The 14,958-nt window shown below is 49.3% G+C and overlaps 1 protein-coding gene across 1 annotated transcript in view; it reads right to left on the bottom strand.

The window, feature by feature from the left end:
* Nucleotides 1–4,827: 4,827 nt before the first annotated feature.
* Nucleotides 4,828–14,958, bottom strand: part of LOC118247012 (D-beta-hydroxybutyrate dehydrogenase, mitochondrial-like) — a 20,595-nt gene continuing 10,464 nt past the window's right edge. Inside the window, exons 3-6 of the mRNA XM_050712533.1 lie at nucleotides 12,766–12,907; nucleotides 8,415–8,567; nucleotides 6,499–6,901; nucleotides 4,828–5,186 (exon numbers count right to left, since the gene is read on the bottom strand). Coding sequence (XP_050568490.1) covers nucleotides 5,183–5,186; nucleotides 6,499–6,901; nucleotides 8,415–8,567; nucleotides 12,766–12,907 — 702 coding nt within the window. The 3' untranslated portion in view covers nucleotides 4,828–5,182. The remainder of the gene's footprint in view (nucleotides 5,187–6,498; nucleotides 6,902–8,414; nucleotides 8,568–12,765; nucleotides 12,908–14,958) is intronic.

Below are 14,958 nucleotides of genomic sequence, written 5' to 3'. Positions count from 1 at the left end.
GAGGCAATGGATGCTTTATCCAATTACTCTGAATTTTTCAAAAAACACGTCATAATTTCATTCCCTGCCATGATTATTCTTACAAAATAGTTGTTATCCATGGAACAGAGCAAAAGCTTCCTAAGCCAGGACAGAGGTACAGGAGCATCTCAGGAACTTCCCAGGGATGGGGTGAACAACCTGGGATCGGTTTCAAGCTCCTGAGTGCCTGTGCTGGCAGCCACCTCCCTTGCCTGCTCCCGCTGGGGGAGTCCTGCTCCTCCTGAAGGAAGCAGGCAGCTCATGCGTGGCTCAGGGGCTGGAAAAGCACCAGAGGAGAGTAAAAAGGGCCTAGACATGCACAGGGAAGGTGCTGTGCTGTGCACCCAATGCCTGAGCACCCCTGGGCAGCCAGCAAGCAGGAAGGAGAGGCAAGGATGCGGGGTGCTGGCAGCCTGCTGACTGATTGCCATGGAGACTGGTTAAAGTCTCACCAGGAAAATGAGTTCTCGTGCAGCACCTGACCCCAGGAGGCGGCGTGATTGCTCTGGCAGCACTTCGGCAGCAGGAGACGATGCAAAGCTTCCCCCAGGCTGCCGTTCAGGGTCACTGAGCACGTGCCCGTGGGGCAATGGTTAACCTCGGGGCCAGGTTAAAAGCAGCTCAGCAGTGCTAATGTCTGCCCTCAGCCTGGCACCTTCCTGCCCCAGGCTATAAATGTTTTGAGAGGACTTTATAAGTCCCTTGCAGCAGCCTTCACGCGGAAGGCTGCTGCCGTATTTTTTATTCTACAACCAAAAGTAATTCAGCCTATGGAAATGGGGAGAGGTAACACTTATTCTGACATTGGTCCCAACAACAAAACGAGTCAACCAACAGCTATGCAGTGCAGTACCTACTTGTTGTTTTTCCACTTTCCAGCACACTTCCAGGATAGTGGCAGAGGTGGTGCAGGTGGCGAGGGAGCTCAGCACAGGCCGAGCGAGCTGTTCAGAGCTTCGCAAGCCAGCGGCAGTGCCAGGAGCAGAACTGCTGGAGCTAGACAGAAGTCTTTGTTACAGCACTACAAAAGTCTTCACATTACAGCACTAAACCAAAACAGCTCTTACCTGATTACTTCCCCAAAGGCTCGCTCTACAATCAAAGCAGAGATTTTCTTCAATTTCAGTCGCCAGAGCTCTCTGGCTGTGTGGTGGTGAGGACAGGGTAACTGCAGTGCTCTACATATCACCTGCCAGCTCCTGCATGACAGAAACCGTACAGACAAGGGGCCAAAGCACCTGGCACAAAGCACCTGGTTTTGGTGGTGGACAGCTTTGTGGCTGGAAAGCAGTACTGCAAATCCACAGGTAGTGGGCTGGGCAGAGGCTGCTCTGTTACTGCTCTGCTTGCAGTAAGGACTGGGAGGCAAACCACCCTCAGAGAGAGGAATTAAACCACCCCGAGGGAAGTGAATTGCTGCGTGTTCACTGTATAATGGACATGATAACCACACGGATCGCAGGTTTGGCCAAGCCCCATGCCCAGAGCTGCCCCCTGCCCCAGCGAGGCGCTGCTGTCGGCCAGCCCACACCACACGTGCCTGGAGCTGGGGCTGTGCTCGCAGCACAGCTCAGTGGTGCAGTCATCCTGATGCGACGTGAAGAGCTGCTTTTTGCTATAGAGATGCTGCACAAGAAGGCACTGCATGCTGAAGATCACACAGCTTTGTGTCTCTTGGTAAGCTCCTGTCAGGGCAAAACTACTATTTCACACCATTATTTTTAGGTGAAGCCTCAGCTCTGCTACCTCCCTGAACAAGTGCTAGGGGAGAACACAATATGGCTGTATCAGCAGTACCCTCAGGCTCCCAGCTCCACTAGGAATGAATTAACTCTGGCTGGCTCCAGGCCAGGTCCTGGAGGTGGAGCTGGCTCTGTTACAAATTCTCATGCTATTTGTAGCATTCCTCCCATCCCCATTACTCAAGTTGCCGGCTGAGAAACTTGCTGGTATCGGTTTGAGTTTGTTTCTAAGGCATTTCTCGGCATTGTGGTCGCATAAGAAGCTGAAAACTCACCTTTTGAAACACCAGCCAGAAAGGCAGGGGCTGCTGTTGCCGTGTTCCTGTTTACACAGCATCACTGTGTTTGGGGCAGCCTCCAGGCCAGGAAGATGAAACCATTCCGTGTTTCCAAGGTCTTAAAGTTTGCAAAATACGAAGCAAGTCTCCCACTTCAGGTGCACTGGGTGGCACTGTTGCAGAGCTGGGTGCAGCTGAGCCAGCATCGATCAATGCAGGGATTCAGCAGCCTTACTCACGCGTGGTGCCTGTTGTAGAGATTTTCAGTACAGCTTTCTAATCTTCATTTGACATATTACTTTTTTTTGTTGTTGTTTTCCAGCTGATAATGCTGTTTTTCTTTGATTTCTTTCCAAGGAAAAGAAATCCAGCTGAATTTCTGCATGGTGGTTTAAACCCATGGCTCCAGCTAGCAGAAGTGGTGGGTAGGATGGCACGTGCATTTCCAGCTTCTGCACCCGATACCCTGAGCCTCATCTCCTTGTCAGACCAAACGAATTTCTTCTCCAAATGCTGTTTTTCCCTCAGTCAAGCAGACTGCAGGGCATATCCAACACAACACATCTCACTTTTGGTATAGCTCACCTCCTGACCGATTCTGAAACAGTTTGAGCTCTTTCAGCCATATGAGAACAGCAAACCTAGGATGTCACCCACCTGCAGCAGTGGTAAAGACTCCTGGAGCCCAGAGGAAGAAGCATACAGTCTTACTTGCTGTGCAGCTCAGCGTACAGGTAAGGACATACAAGACTATCAACGAGGGATCTCTATAGCAACTTCTTGCCCCTGCCTGAGACGAACCACTTCCTCTGCAGCTCTTGCAGCTTAGAAGAGCCTTCTGCTTCCTCTTGACTTTCGTAGATGATCTTTATTTATTCCACCTGCAATAAACTTTGTCTTCTAAATTCTCTCTCTCCCTTTGCTGCTAGTGGAGGTTTCAAGCTGGGTGTCAGCCAAGAACCACAGGTGCCATGACGTCAGGGACACTCACTGGGACTGCTCACTGTTTTGGGACTTGTTTTGTGGTCGATACAAAGAGAACCTGGAGCTATTTGGAGTACCCAGACAGGTTCACAGCGCTCACTTGGGGGGCCCCAGGAGTCTCCTTGCTGTTAAGCTAGACCGGAGCAAACACCACACAGAGGACGACTTCTTGACTCCCAGAGTTATCACAGAGAACCATCCTGATTTGAACAGAAAAACAGAAACGTTTTGCAAAAGCTGAAGGATGTATCAAGGAACTGTACTTTGGCCATCTTCCAAAGCATCATAAGGAATGTGCAGAAAAAGGTACAACACCGCCACGGTCTGGGCAGCTTGCCCCTGAAAGGAAAGCCACAGGCACCTTTGGCAGCTTAACTCCTCACAGGACACCACGTCAGCAACGAGCATGGACTTCCACAGGATTTCCACTGAGCTTTCTTCCGACTCCTCTGTCCTCCAGCTTCGGAGGTCACTCTAAATGGAATTTTCTTCCCTCTGTTATTCATCAGCAAGACAACGATCTGCCCTCAATGTCTGCACAAACACAACACTACAGCACAAAACAAGGGTTTAGCTGCCTCAGGGAACAGATTTCACAAACAAGTTTTCACTGGACACTGAGCAGCTGCAGAAAGTTCAGGATGGGAAGGGACCTGCTTGGTCATCTTGGCTTTCCTCTGCTGGCTCAGAGCTCACGTGACCATCTGCACCGTACAGAAACATTTGACACTTGCTCTTCCCATGCCTGCACTCCGCTCCTCTCACCCCCAGACATCCACTCGGAGCTCCCACCAAGGCAGAAATCAGACTGGGTGCTGGCAGCTCACCTGAGCTCTTCTCAGAGGGGCAGAGGAAGGGGCTCGGGCTCACGTGCTGTGAAATCCCAGCCGTGGCTCTGGCACGAGGTCCTTGCATGGCCTTGGACAGTTCTTGGCTTGCGAGTCTCCGTTCTGTCTGTAAGAAGAACTAATCCTTATTACCAGGCAGCTGTAGCATTTGGATTAATGACATGCAGAATGCTGAGGCAACGAATAACGCGTATCACCACTCTCCCAACGGTGTCATTTGAGGAAACCACTGATACTGTGGTTTATAATATAAATACTATAAATACTGATAATGTATGCGTTTGCAGAGGCCTCTCTCTGGCTGCCTTTTGCTAATGAAACACGGGAGCTGTGAGACTGCAAACGCGCTGTTGTTCTCAAAAAGCCATATGCAGCTCAGGCAGTGCACTGACACGGACACAGACACACACAGACGGACACAGTCGGACGCAGCATCCCCTGACTGCGTAGCTGAGACCTAGGCAGAGGCGGGACAACTTGGAGACTCGTTAACCACCACCAAGACTGAACATGGACAGGCACTGTGAATGATTCCCAAGTAGAGCCCCCAAACAGGGCTTTTCTGGAGAAACTTTTCTGCAAGTCCGTCATCTTCTAACCATTCCCACCAGCAGCCCAGACGGGGAGCCTGGGGCAGGAAGGATCCTGTGCTTGTCAGTGCCCCAAAACAAAAGCGCCCTGCAGAAAAGAGCTGTACTCACAACTGAAGCCATCACCTTGAACATCCCTTTGCCCTTTCCTCCATGTAAACCTGAGCAACTCGCTCTCTGCCTCCTTCTTTTACATCCTAAAAACGGGCAATATCATCCCCCTTGCTACCTGCACTCACTAGCAGCCCAAACACCTGCAGAGCCATGGCCATCTCCTTAATCACTGAGCCCAATTAACACCCAATCTCAGATTCAGAGGGGGAAAAAGCATAGAAATGACCACCAGAACCATGGACGTGTGCTTAACAAATCTCACTGTTTATTTTTCTCTCTGTGCAAATCATTGCTCCTTATCATTACTCGCATTTCACAGTGCAGGGGGTAGAAGTGATTTCAACACTGTTTGAACAAGCTGCAGCTCAGTGGGATTGCTCTCGGCCCTGGAAACCAGACAATCTCCATGTGCTGATGATCTGGAATCAAGAACTGCATGGCTGGCACTTTCTGTAGTTACTTGTAATACAAACTACCTCCACAGCATCTCCAAGGGAAGCCTGCTTTCCTCCTCAGGCATCGCAGCCTTCACAGCTGCACCCAGGCTCCAAGCAGTCACAGACACTGGCATATAAAAAGTTTATGGCACAGCTTCCGAGTCACAGTTAGCTGAGAGAATGAGGAAAGAGCAAATGACAAGCTCTTTTCATAGTCACTTAATCTCATGTAGGAAAAAACAGAACCAAGTTTAGCAGCTGAATGGGAAACTTGCATGTAGAGCGCGAGGGTAGATTCCCACTAGCAGCTTTGCTGGAGGTCACCGCTCAGAAAGAAGTGTGCTGTGAAGCCCAGCAGCCCTGGCACCTGGAAAAATGCCTCCAAGTCCTGGATATGGCCAACAGGAGAGACCCCTGGGGATACTGTGCAAAAGTAGCTCATACCAGTTATCAGGAGTGCTGAGGAAACAATCACGTGACACGGAAATTTCCTTGTGCAGTATTAAGTAAAGGAAATGTGTTACCTAAAGCACCCTTCCAGAGCTTGTAGCCAGGCCACACTGACTGCACGCTACCTGATGGAGCAGTTAGAGGTAGCAAATTTGTTTGCTACACCAGATTCAAGCCTCTCCCACGAACCTCATCAGCAGTGGGGGGAAAGAGGCTGCAGGCCCAGCATCCTGAGGGATGGCTGACTGAGGGATGGCTCAGACCTCGCTCATTATTAGAAGGGCTTTGCCCGGCCCCGTCTGTCTGCAGTCACTGGCTCTGGCAGCTCCTGGCCGCAGTGCTGGGAGGGACAAACCCTTCCCTGCAGCTGGGTAATGAGGCTGTTTAGAGGCACTGGCGTTGTCTTCAAGGAAAGAGCAAGCAGTCATGGAGCAGCAGAGCTTCCTACCAGTACCATCAAAACAAAGCAAGGCTGTGACTGACCCATTTTTAATCAAATGGAAAACTCAGCTTTTGTTTCCCATTTTAGCTTTTCCCTTTGAGACATCTCATAGCAACAGCTTTGCTCTGCTGTTACCAGCCCGTCCTTGTAAGGAAAAGCAAGAGCCCATTAAAGAGCCAAATTTATCACTAAGAGAACTCTGTTGACCTAGTTAAACCAGGCACATATTTGACCCATTATGTTAACCTTCCTCTGCCTTCTCCACAATCAAAAGGGAAATATCTTTCAACTTTAATCAGGGCAGCAGGAAACACAAAGACCAGAATTAGGGAAAAGACAGAAAAGCCATGCTTCTCTCAGCATCCCACAATACACAACCTGAAGCCAAAACCCAAAGTGAAAGCACAGGCATCTACAGGGGAGATGCATCAGCAACAGGTGCAGGACAGGCCTAAGTGAGCTCTAAGCCGTGCATACATACAAGCACTGGAAGGATGCTTGAAGGAGGGCCATTTACAGCGTGGCTCCAGGAACGTAAAGCCAGTCAGCAAGGGCAGTGGGCAGGTGAGTCATGACCTGCAGCCTCACCCACCAGTAGGTCTCCATGGGATTGTAGCGGTTGTTTGGACACGTGGAGGTGAGCGCATCGGTGATGTCATTCAAGACCAGAGACATGTCCTTCAGGCCGCTGTTAACGAAGGACTTCATCAGGGCCACGTGGCGAGCGAAGTACTCCCTCCCGTAGTCCTCCCGCACCGTGTCGCTGGCTCCGCTCCACAGCACCTCGGCCTGCCTGGCGATGCCGTCCTCGGTCAGGATGCCGGTCGCGGCCACGAAGTTGCTTGGCTCAATGAGGATGACCCTGACACCCCAGCGGTACATCTCCTGCCGGAGGCAGTCAGAGAAGGCTGCCACCCCGTACTTGGAAATGCAATAGCAGGAGCGGGATGGACTCACCATCCGTCCTAACATGCTTGTGATATTCACCACGCGGCCTGGAGGGGAAAGAGCAAGGAGAGATGATGGGCCGGCTGTTCCCAGCTAGGAGGTCAGGAGAAGCTGCAGAAGAGGGAGTCAGAAGATCCCAGTAAACAGGTGCTTTGTTGGATGACACTGACTTGTAAAATCTGTATCTTGAAGGGGGGTCCAAACTCCCTGTCAAGAAGCATCTCCCTCCTGAATCAAGAAAGGCTAGCTCCCGCTCTGACCCCCATGGGCAGTACACGTGCCTTCGTCTGTATTAAAAAGGATTTCCAAAGCGTGCAAGACATCTCTCTCCTTCTACTTTCCAAGTAAGGCAGTACCCTTATCTTCTGAGGCTATTAGCTGGGTGCTCTTACACCAGCGTGCATCATCAGAACCAGTGGAGGTTTCTCTCAGCCTGCTCACCCAGCTGGCTGGCCAGGGTTGCCTAGAGTGTAACATGCCTGGGATGAACAGGGAGGAGTACTTCACACGCTGCTCTGGGGCAGCAAAGAGCACCTTTCCTAACTCCTACCAGTAGCCCATGGCAGCCTGGTGGCAGAGCTCTGGCAGCTTGCGTTAGATCACACACTGCCTAGGGACAGTGACAGTAGTAAGTAGTGGGCAGCTCTGTCCTTCCCCAAGACAAGATGTGTGTGATTATGGTTTCAGCTGCACTCACAAACAGGCCCTTGAAATCTCAGCGGCTATTTTTGCAGAGAGGATTTTCACAGCCGTGGAGTACGACGCCCTTCTGCAGCTTGAAATTTTAGCTCAGAAACAAGTGGGTGGCTCTGCTCTCTCATTCCAGACCTAAGTACAGTTTGGAGGGACTGTGCAAACCACCTATTGACCTGATGGGTAAACGGCCTTCTGTAGTGAGATGGGCTTCTTTAGTGGGTACTTACTTTCTAAAAACGGTACCTGAGCAATCTCAATATAACCCCTTTCCATCCTCACAGAACGCACAGCTGTGCCAGCATTCTCCCACATGTGCTAAATAAAGAAGCTCTTCAGAGTTTTGCTCATACGTATCTATTTTTTTTCCCCATAAAACAAAAGAGTTTTGATGGTAACCATCTTCTTGTAGGTTATCTAAAATGGCTCTTATTGACTCATTTATTCCACCACCAGCCCTCTGCAATCAGCTGTGAACTGAGTAATGAAGGGATTCAGCTGTCCAAACATAACACTTGGTGTGACTTTGGAGGCCAGAAGTATCTTGTCTGGTCCCAGTTACTTTCTCTAAAGGGGGCCTAGGGTCCTGTGTCATATTTGCCAGCACTGCCTGAAGATCTTCAGTATCCTGGGATGTTTAAGATCGCACCTTTGTAGTGCCTAGACTGACCCCCAACAGTGGCGGGTGTCACTGAATCCTTGCACAACACGTCAAACATTGCTGTCTGTTCTGCCTGCATGCTTCAGACAGCCTCCTCGGACTGCACAGGCACTCCTCAAAGCAGAGTCTGATTCATCACTTTTAGCTATGTTTCTTTGCTGTGCTCCTAAAGCTCTCTGAGCCCAGCCACGCTGCTCAGCACGTACCTTTAGCTCTGCGAATGAGGGGCAGGAAAGCCTTCGTCACCCTCACGGTACCCCACAGGTTGATCTCTGCCACCTCCTTGTAGTTGTCCAAACTTGCAAACTCCACCTCTCCAAAGGTCGAGACACCAGCATTGTTCACCAGGCCCCACAGACCTGCCGACAAGCACACGGTTAAGGAGCGGAACAAGGAAGAGTGCCACAGAGAAGCAGCTCTCTTTGTTCAAAGTAACCCAACTCCTTGACAAAGAAACGTGAGCTTTTGTAGAAAAAGTTGTACAGGAAAACCCAGCAAGGAGAAAAAATACACTTTAAAAATACCAAATGTGAAGCCAGTAGGGCTTGTTTGGAGCCCCTGGGAAGGTGAGGGGGGGGCATAATCACAGCCTTTCTGAATGTCTCCCTCTAAGGGCAGAGGCTGTACTTGGTCTGTACAGCTGGATCTCCCTGACCCTCTTTTACGCCCCCTGTAGGTCCTGAGTTTGTCTTCACTCTGACTTGATCATGTTCTCTTGCAGTCTAGAGGGGGCTGGACTTCCCCTCAATTAAAAAACAAACCAACAAAACCAGAAGGAAAGCAAATATCTGAGAATCTAAATCCACCTCATATCTCTGGGATGTGACTCACTGTTTTGGAGAGTGCATGGTGTTGATCTGCAGGTTCGTGGCCCAGTTACCAGCTCCTATAATTTCATCCAGATATTTGGACTCCCTCAAACCTCGCTATATATATGGCAAGCTTACAACCAACCCTTAAAACCACCAGTATTTACAAATTAACTTCTATTGTGCATGAAGTCCTGTCAAAATTAAGTTGACTGCACTTACCAAGAGCTTCTGCACTGAGGCCCTTACATGTCCGGGACTTAGCATGTCAGAGTATCTGACCCTTCGAAGCGATCACTGCAGGAGTCCCCATGGCAAACATCTGCAGGACTGAGTCCACACTTTGTGAACTTGCTGTAGCACATGACTCTGCAGCCATAAACTGCAGTAGGAACAAACAGTAGAGTTGGACCAAGATAACAGAGTTGTTCCTCGTTAGAAGTCCTGCTACACATCCTTATTTTTCGCTGTGTAAGTAGCCAGTGGGAACTGGGGCCCCCTTCTGCTCCCCGACCCTCCTCTTACCACTAAGAAAAAATGCAGGACTAGGAAGAAGTTTTCATGCCCAGGGAGCTCAGACACTGCTATCAAAAGTCACCCATGTCATGCCACCCTGATGACAACCTTATCAAGCTCTCCAAAAAATTTTGGGCTGTTTGCCCAGCCTCTGCTCCGTATCTCCCCTGCTCTGATGTAACCAAGTCTTGTAATAACTTCCAGCTTGTATTTATTCATGGTGAGATAGTCACCTCATATTGTACTCAATACAGTGTTCTAAGCGAATTGTAATATCCTACCTCTGCCCAATAAATACCAATGGAATTTATCCTCCGGGAGCATTTAAGAAGCCCAGCATGCCCTTGTTAGACTGGCTCTCTACTCACAGGATGGCCCCGGTAAGACTCCTTGCCCTGCTCCCTGCTGAGTTCATTTTCCCTGAAGGCTTTTGGCCAGCTATGTACAGAGGAGGTCATGTCCTACCTAGTGATAACAATACATGAACCATTCCCTTGTCATCTGTCCCAGAATAGATTTACCTACTCACCCGTCACAGCTGCCATCACTCCAGCATTTCCCAACCATCAGGTTGGTGTCCCAGCACCCCTTCTGCCCTGCATTTCTGTTTCTAACAGACATGGCAAACGCTGCTCCCCTAGGTCAGCTCACTGGCCTGCACCTCTATCCTCCTCCAGAACAACCCCAGGGGCTGTTTCAGATAACAGCTCTGTGGCAGCCTGCAGCAAAAGCCAAGAAAACTTCTTGCTCCTTACCTTATCCTTACCTCTGTTTTATTAATTCAAATTTCTAAATGCAGTCAGGTAGTTTTATTCCTGCTCTGTCCAAGATCCCCTGCCTGTCACCAATGCACTTATTGAAGCTGCCAGCTTTAACGGGCCAAGATCACTCAGAAATTCATGCTCATCTGGCATCCAGCACAGCATCTCAGCCTGAATTGGGTCCCCGGCGTTGCTGCAAAGCAGGCTCTAATCTCCAGCAGGACCTCCATGGTAACAGAGCATTTGATAGTGTACTTTCACGAGTAACAAGAAGCTATGCACATCAAGTTTGGCAGGGATTTACCAAGGACCACAAAAGACTTAAATTGGCAGTCCCAGACTGACATCTGCGGTGTATTCCTGATTCTAAACTACTCTATAACCATTTCCCATTTCCTGTGTTACGTGGCTAGATGCAGGGACTTTCACGAAAAAGCTATTTACAATACTTTGTGCTTGGAATTTGACTGCCCACCACTCAGGTTATGTTACGTACAGAACCAAGGTCTGATAGTTACCTGGTCACAAGGCTGTTTGCAGGACAGTGGTATGTTTACAGAGCAGGGCCTTATCACTATTAGTTCTTTAATGTCAACAATACAGTGGGAACTACATAGGACTGAAAACAAACAGCGGCACTCCCATCAAAATGACTTTAGCCTGATGTACATAGCGCAGGGAAAAGAGGTAGAAAAGTCTAACACAAGAGCTGTCCTGTGCTCCCTCCTCTGGGGCCACACTTGGTGTGCAAGGCACCTCAGTCTCAATGCAGACTTGACTGAGCATCATTTATTGGCAAGCCCCAAACCTTGGTCACGCTGAAGCTCCTAAAAAGAAGCCTTCACTGCTTTGCACACTGTGCTGCAGCAAGCAACGCCAGGGTAAGGCTCTCAAGAGCAGGAGGAACCAGTCCAACTTGCTGATCAAGGACGCGAGACTTCACTGTTACAGCTACACACAAGGTTTTTTCAAACACTGCTGCATTTATAGAAGCAACAGAGCTGCCCCCTTACAAGTCACCGCTCAGCGGGAAATGGCTCTGTGCCACCACGGCTGTTGCTGGGTTCCTCAGGAAAAGCTTGAGAAGCTGTGAAATGTGCAGCGAGGGCTGGATGGTCGCGTAGGAAGAAAAATCATGCAGAGAGAGCATGTGTGGGAACGGAGCTCGTCCGTCACTCGGTTACATTTCACATGCTTGTTTCAGGAGGCAGGGTGTGCTCACACAATTTGCAAGAGTATTAGAGCTACTGTTATTTACTAGCTTTGTACGTTTGTATGAACAAAGACATGCCCATGGCAGCCTCACCCACACCTCAAGAGGAGCAATCACCCTCAGGCCATACAACCCATAAGTCCTGGAGCCACCGCTAGGACACTTCAGCTGCTGCCCAGCTTGCTACTTGCATAGAGCCTGCAGAGAAACCCTAGCGGGGCAGGAAAGCCTCACAACCTCACCACATGGGAAGAGGTGAGGTGTTGCACCAGGCTCTGGCTGTAAGCTCGCATCCCACTGCCAAACCACTCACAGGAGGAGCTGTCTGAAGCCCAGTCCAGGAGCTGAGGTGTGCTGCAGCAGTGATGTGGTCATCCATCCTTTCCCAGGCACCAAGCAAGCCCACGGATCAGTGCGAAGGTAGACGTGGAGCACCTTGGCACCAGCAGCATCTTGAGCTGCCTGGGCTCTCATGGGCTGCTCCTACCACCAGCACTCTGCTGCTTGTCCAGCCCCACACACATTTCCAAGAAGGAAGCAAGCCTGCTTCCCTCCAGTGACTATTATCTTCTTTCACACGCACCTAGGGTCCCTGAGCTGGACTCATGCTTGAGGTGGCAGGCGAGTTAAGGTGGTCTTTGCTGAGCCCATCCTGGATTATGTCTCCTACCACCACTGGGGTGTTGCATGACAAACAAAGCGTGGGTTGGCTTGGCTGAAGAACAATCCAGATTTGGGGGCAGGTCAGTTTTACAGACCAGCTCAGCACTCAGTTACACAAGCAGGTTGTACCAGCGCAGCAGAGGGGACAGCAGTAAGCAGCCAGGGCCCGGGGCCTCCCCACTAGCAGGGTCACTACAGAAATGTCTGTGTGAGCCAGGCTCCAACAGCAGCACCAGAAGGGAATCGGGGTCTGGCCACCCTATGCTTTCACGGACACTCAGGGAGAAAGAGGCAGGCTGTTGGGGATGTGCTGCCACTCAGCACGTTTTATGGGATGCAGGGTTAAAGCCTTACCCTCTAAGCCAGTCTTGGTCTCTTGCCCTGCCACAGACGTGCTGGCCACATGGGAACTCTCACCAGCCTGAGCGCAGCTCTGCCTGTCAGTCACACACTTGCAGGCCTCCAGGCTTGCTAATTGTGTTTGGGCAGTGCAGAGCAGGAACAACCTGGCCAGAGTAGGGCCTGCTCCATTAGAAGGATTCTGTGAGCACACCAAAGATCCTGCTGGCCCAGAGAAACAAAGATCCCCACATACCTTCTTCTGGGTCCTTCAGGGTTGTCTTCACAAAATCCACAGCCTGAGCCACCTCCTCGTCACTGCACACATTCATCTGTAGCACTTTCATGCGATCTGACTTCATGTTCTTCAGCTCCCTGGCTCCACCTCCATTCTTATCCTGCTCAACAGAAGAGAAAGATGTGCTGCTAAGATGTGCAAGTAGCAGTGACGCAGCCTGCAGACAGGCATACCGACACAGACAGAAAATACGAGCTATTGAAACTGCACACAGAGCAGGTAAGCCTGGTGCACAAACAGGCACACGAGCCACATGAACCAGTGTCCAACCCATGGGCATGTTCCTACTCCATCAGTGACCCGCTGCTCCGAAGGGCCACAAAGCTCTTTCTGTTTGCTCCTCACACAGAGGGTTTCACATCCATAACACTGTCAAATACTGTGCCAGCCTCGAATTATCGTGGGTGACTCTCTGATGCTTCAGTCTCCGTGCTCTGCAGGTAACACAGCAAACATACACAAATCAGAACCAGATTTTCCAGGCTTAAAAGCAAAAGGCTAATTAGTTAGGCACCTTAGTCATCTAATTCCATAATATTGCCTGGCTTCTAATGAGATAGTATTGTCTCACTACTTTGAAAACAAGACAGTGGGGACACCTTTGGCATGCCTAACAGCAACTGTTGATGCTACAGGATACAGCAGAAAGTATTTGCAGCTGAACCTATGTAACAGCAATATTTTTCTCTTATGATACAGCAGAGTAGGATGCACAGGAATGCAGTGCAGTGGAGATCAGCTGCATACCACAAGATTATAGACGTCAGGCATGAAAGGGGGAGGCTCTGGCCAAAGCAGCAAGACTCTTCTCTACACTACAGATAAGAATGTGATGGCTATAATTTCCTTCCTATCATTTTCTTGCCTTTCCTCTTTTCTACCAGGTCCTTCTCACCTTCTCTGTCAGGACTTCAATTTCAAAGACAGATGTGGAAATGTTTAAGAAAGGTAATGCATATAAAAAAGCACATTAATTTAGGATAGAATAATGAAGACAGTTTTGAGCCCTTAGTTTCTTAACAGCTCACCGCTGTTATCATTAGAGACACTGTTACTACCATTTTTTTTTGTTTAGCCAAACCTAAACATGGTTCAAACTCCTAATTTTACCTGGTCACTTGCAGACAGGATTGATACGTATGCCTTACAGCCATTCTCACATGGTATACAACAAATAAAACCGAACAGAGCAGAGATTAGCCATGCGGTTCCCCCAGCAGGCTTGAGATTTAATTCATCCTACTCCCTGAATTACAGGCTCTGCCTTGTTAGGGAGGCAGAAGTTATGAATTGGTGAGTCACCGTGCCTGGCTGCCACTCTTCCTGAGTACTCGATACCAACTCCCCCAGCACGAGGGCAAACAAGGTGAGCAACACTCCCCCAGTCACCTGCTCAGCTGCCTCCACAGAAAGGCGGAGGCAAGAACTGTGTTATCGCTTCGTTTTCCTACGCTTATCTCAGGCTGCCTATTTAATGAATACAGCATACAACTTCTTGCCTCTATCTTCAGTGCAGTGAACAATGACATGCAATGAAGGAAAAGAGCTGAAATTCCATCTTGGCCTTGAGCAAAACAGGGCAGCTCTGCTAGCACCAACATCTAATTATTCCACAGCTATGATAATAGCAGATATCAGCTTCTGTCCCCACGGCTGCGTATCATTTCACAATTGGCCTATTTCCAGGTATCACAAAAAGAAAATATAGACCTGAAGCTTTCTAATGCACATCAAACACACTGACGGCTCATACCTGGCCATGAAAACAAACTCTGAAAGTGATGTTACAAGTAGTTAACAACATAGTCATCACAATACTATATTCCCTTCAAAATGGGCGAGGGTTATGTGACGCCTCACTCTATTCCTGGAAGATGCTCTTGGATCTCAGCTGTGAGTTACACAAAGTGACTTTCGGCTACCTAACAGTGAATAAAGTGGAGCGAATTCTGCTTGTAAAGAGAGAGGTTTACTCTATCTATGTGGAAACAAAAACTTAAATATATCTGTAGTCACAGAGCACTGAAAACACCTTTCTCTGCATGTTTTTCTCTCTCATAATCCTCAAAACATAAAGAAGAAATACTTCCACTGTTTTTTGTCAAGAAAAACTTGCAGACCAGTAACTTAAAAATCCAGCATAAATCGCTT

This window comes from Cygnus atratus, chromosome 9, assembly GCF_013377495.2.
Source record: "Cygnus atratus isolate AKBS03 ecotype Queensland, Australia chromosome 9, CAtr_DNAZoo_HiC_assembly, whole genome shotgun sequence".
Lineage (NCBI taxonomy): Eukaryota > Metazoa > Chordata > Aves > Anseriformes > Anatidae > Cygnus > Cygnus atratus.
The sequence above is the reverse complement of the archived record's forward strand: the minus strand, read 5'-3'. Positions and strand labels throughout refer to the sequence as shown.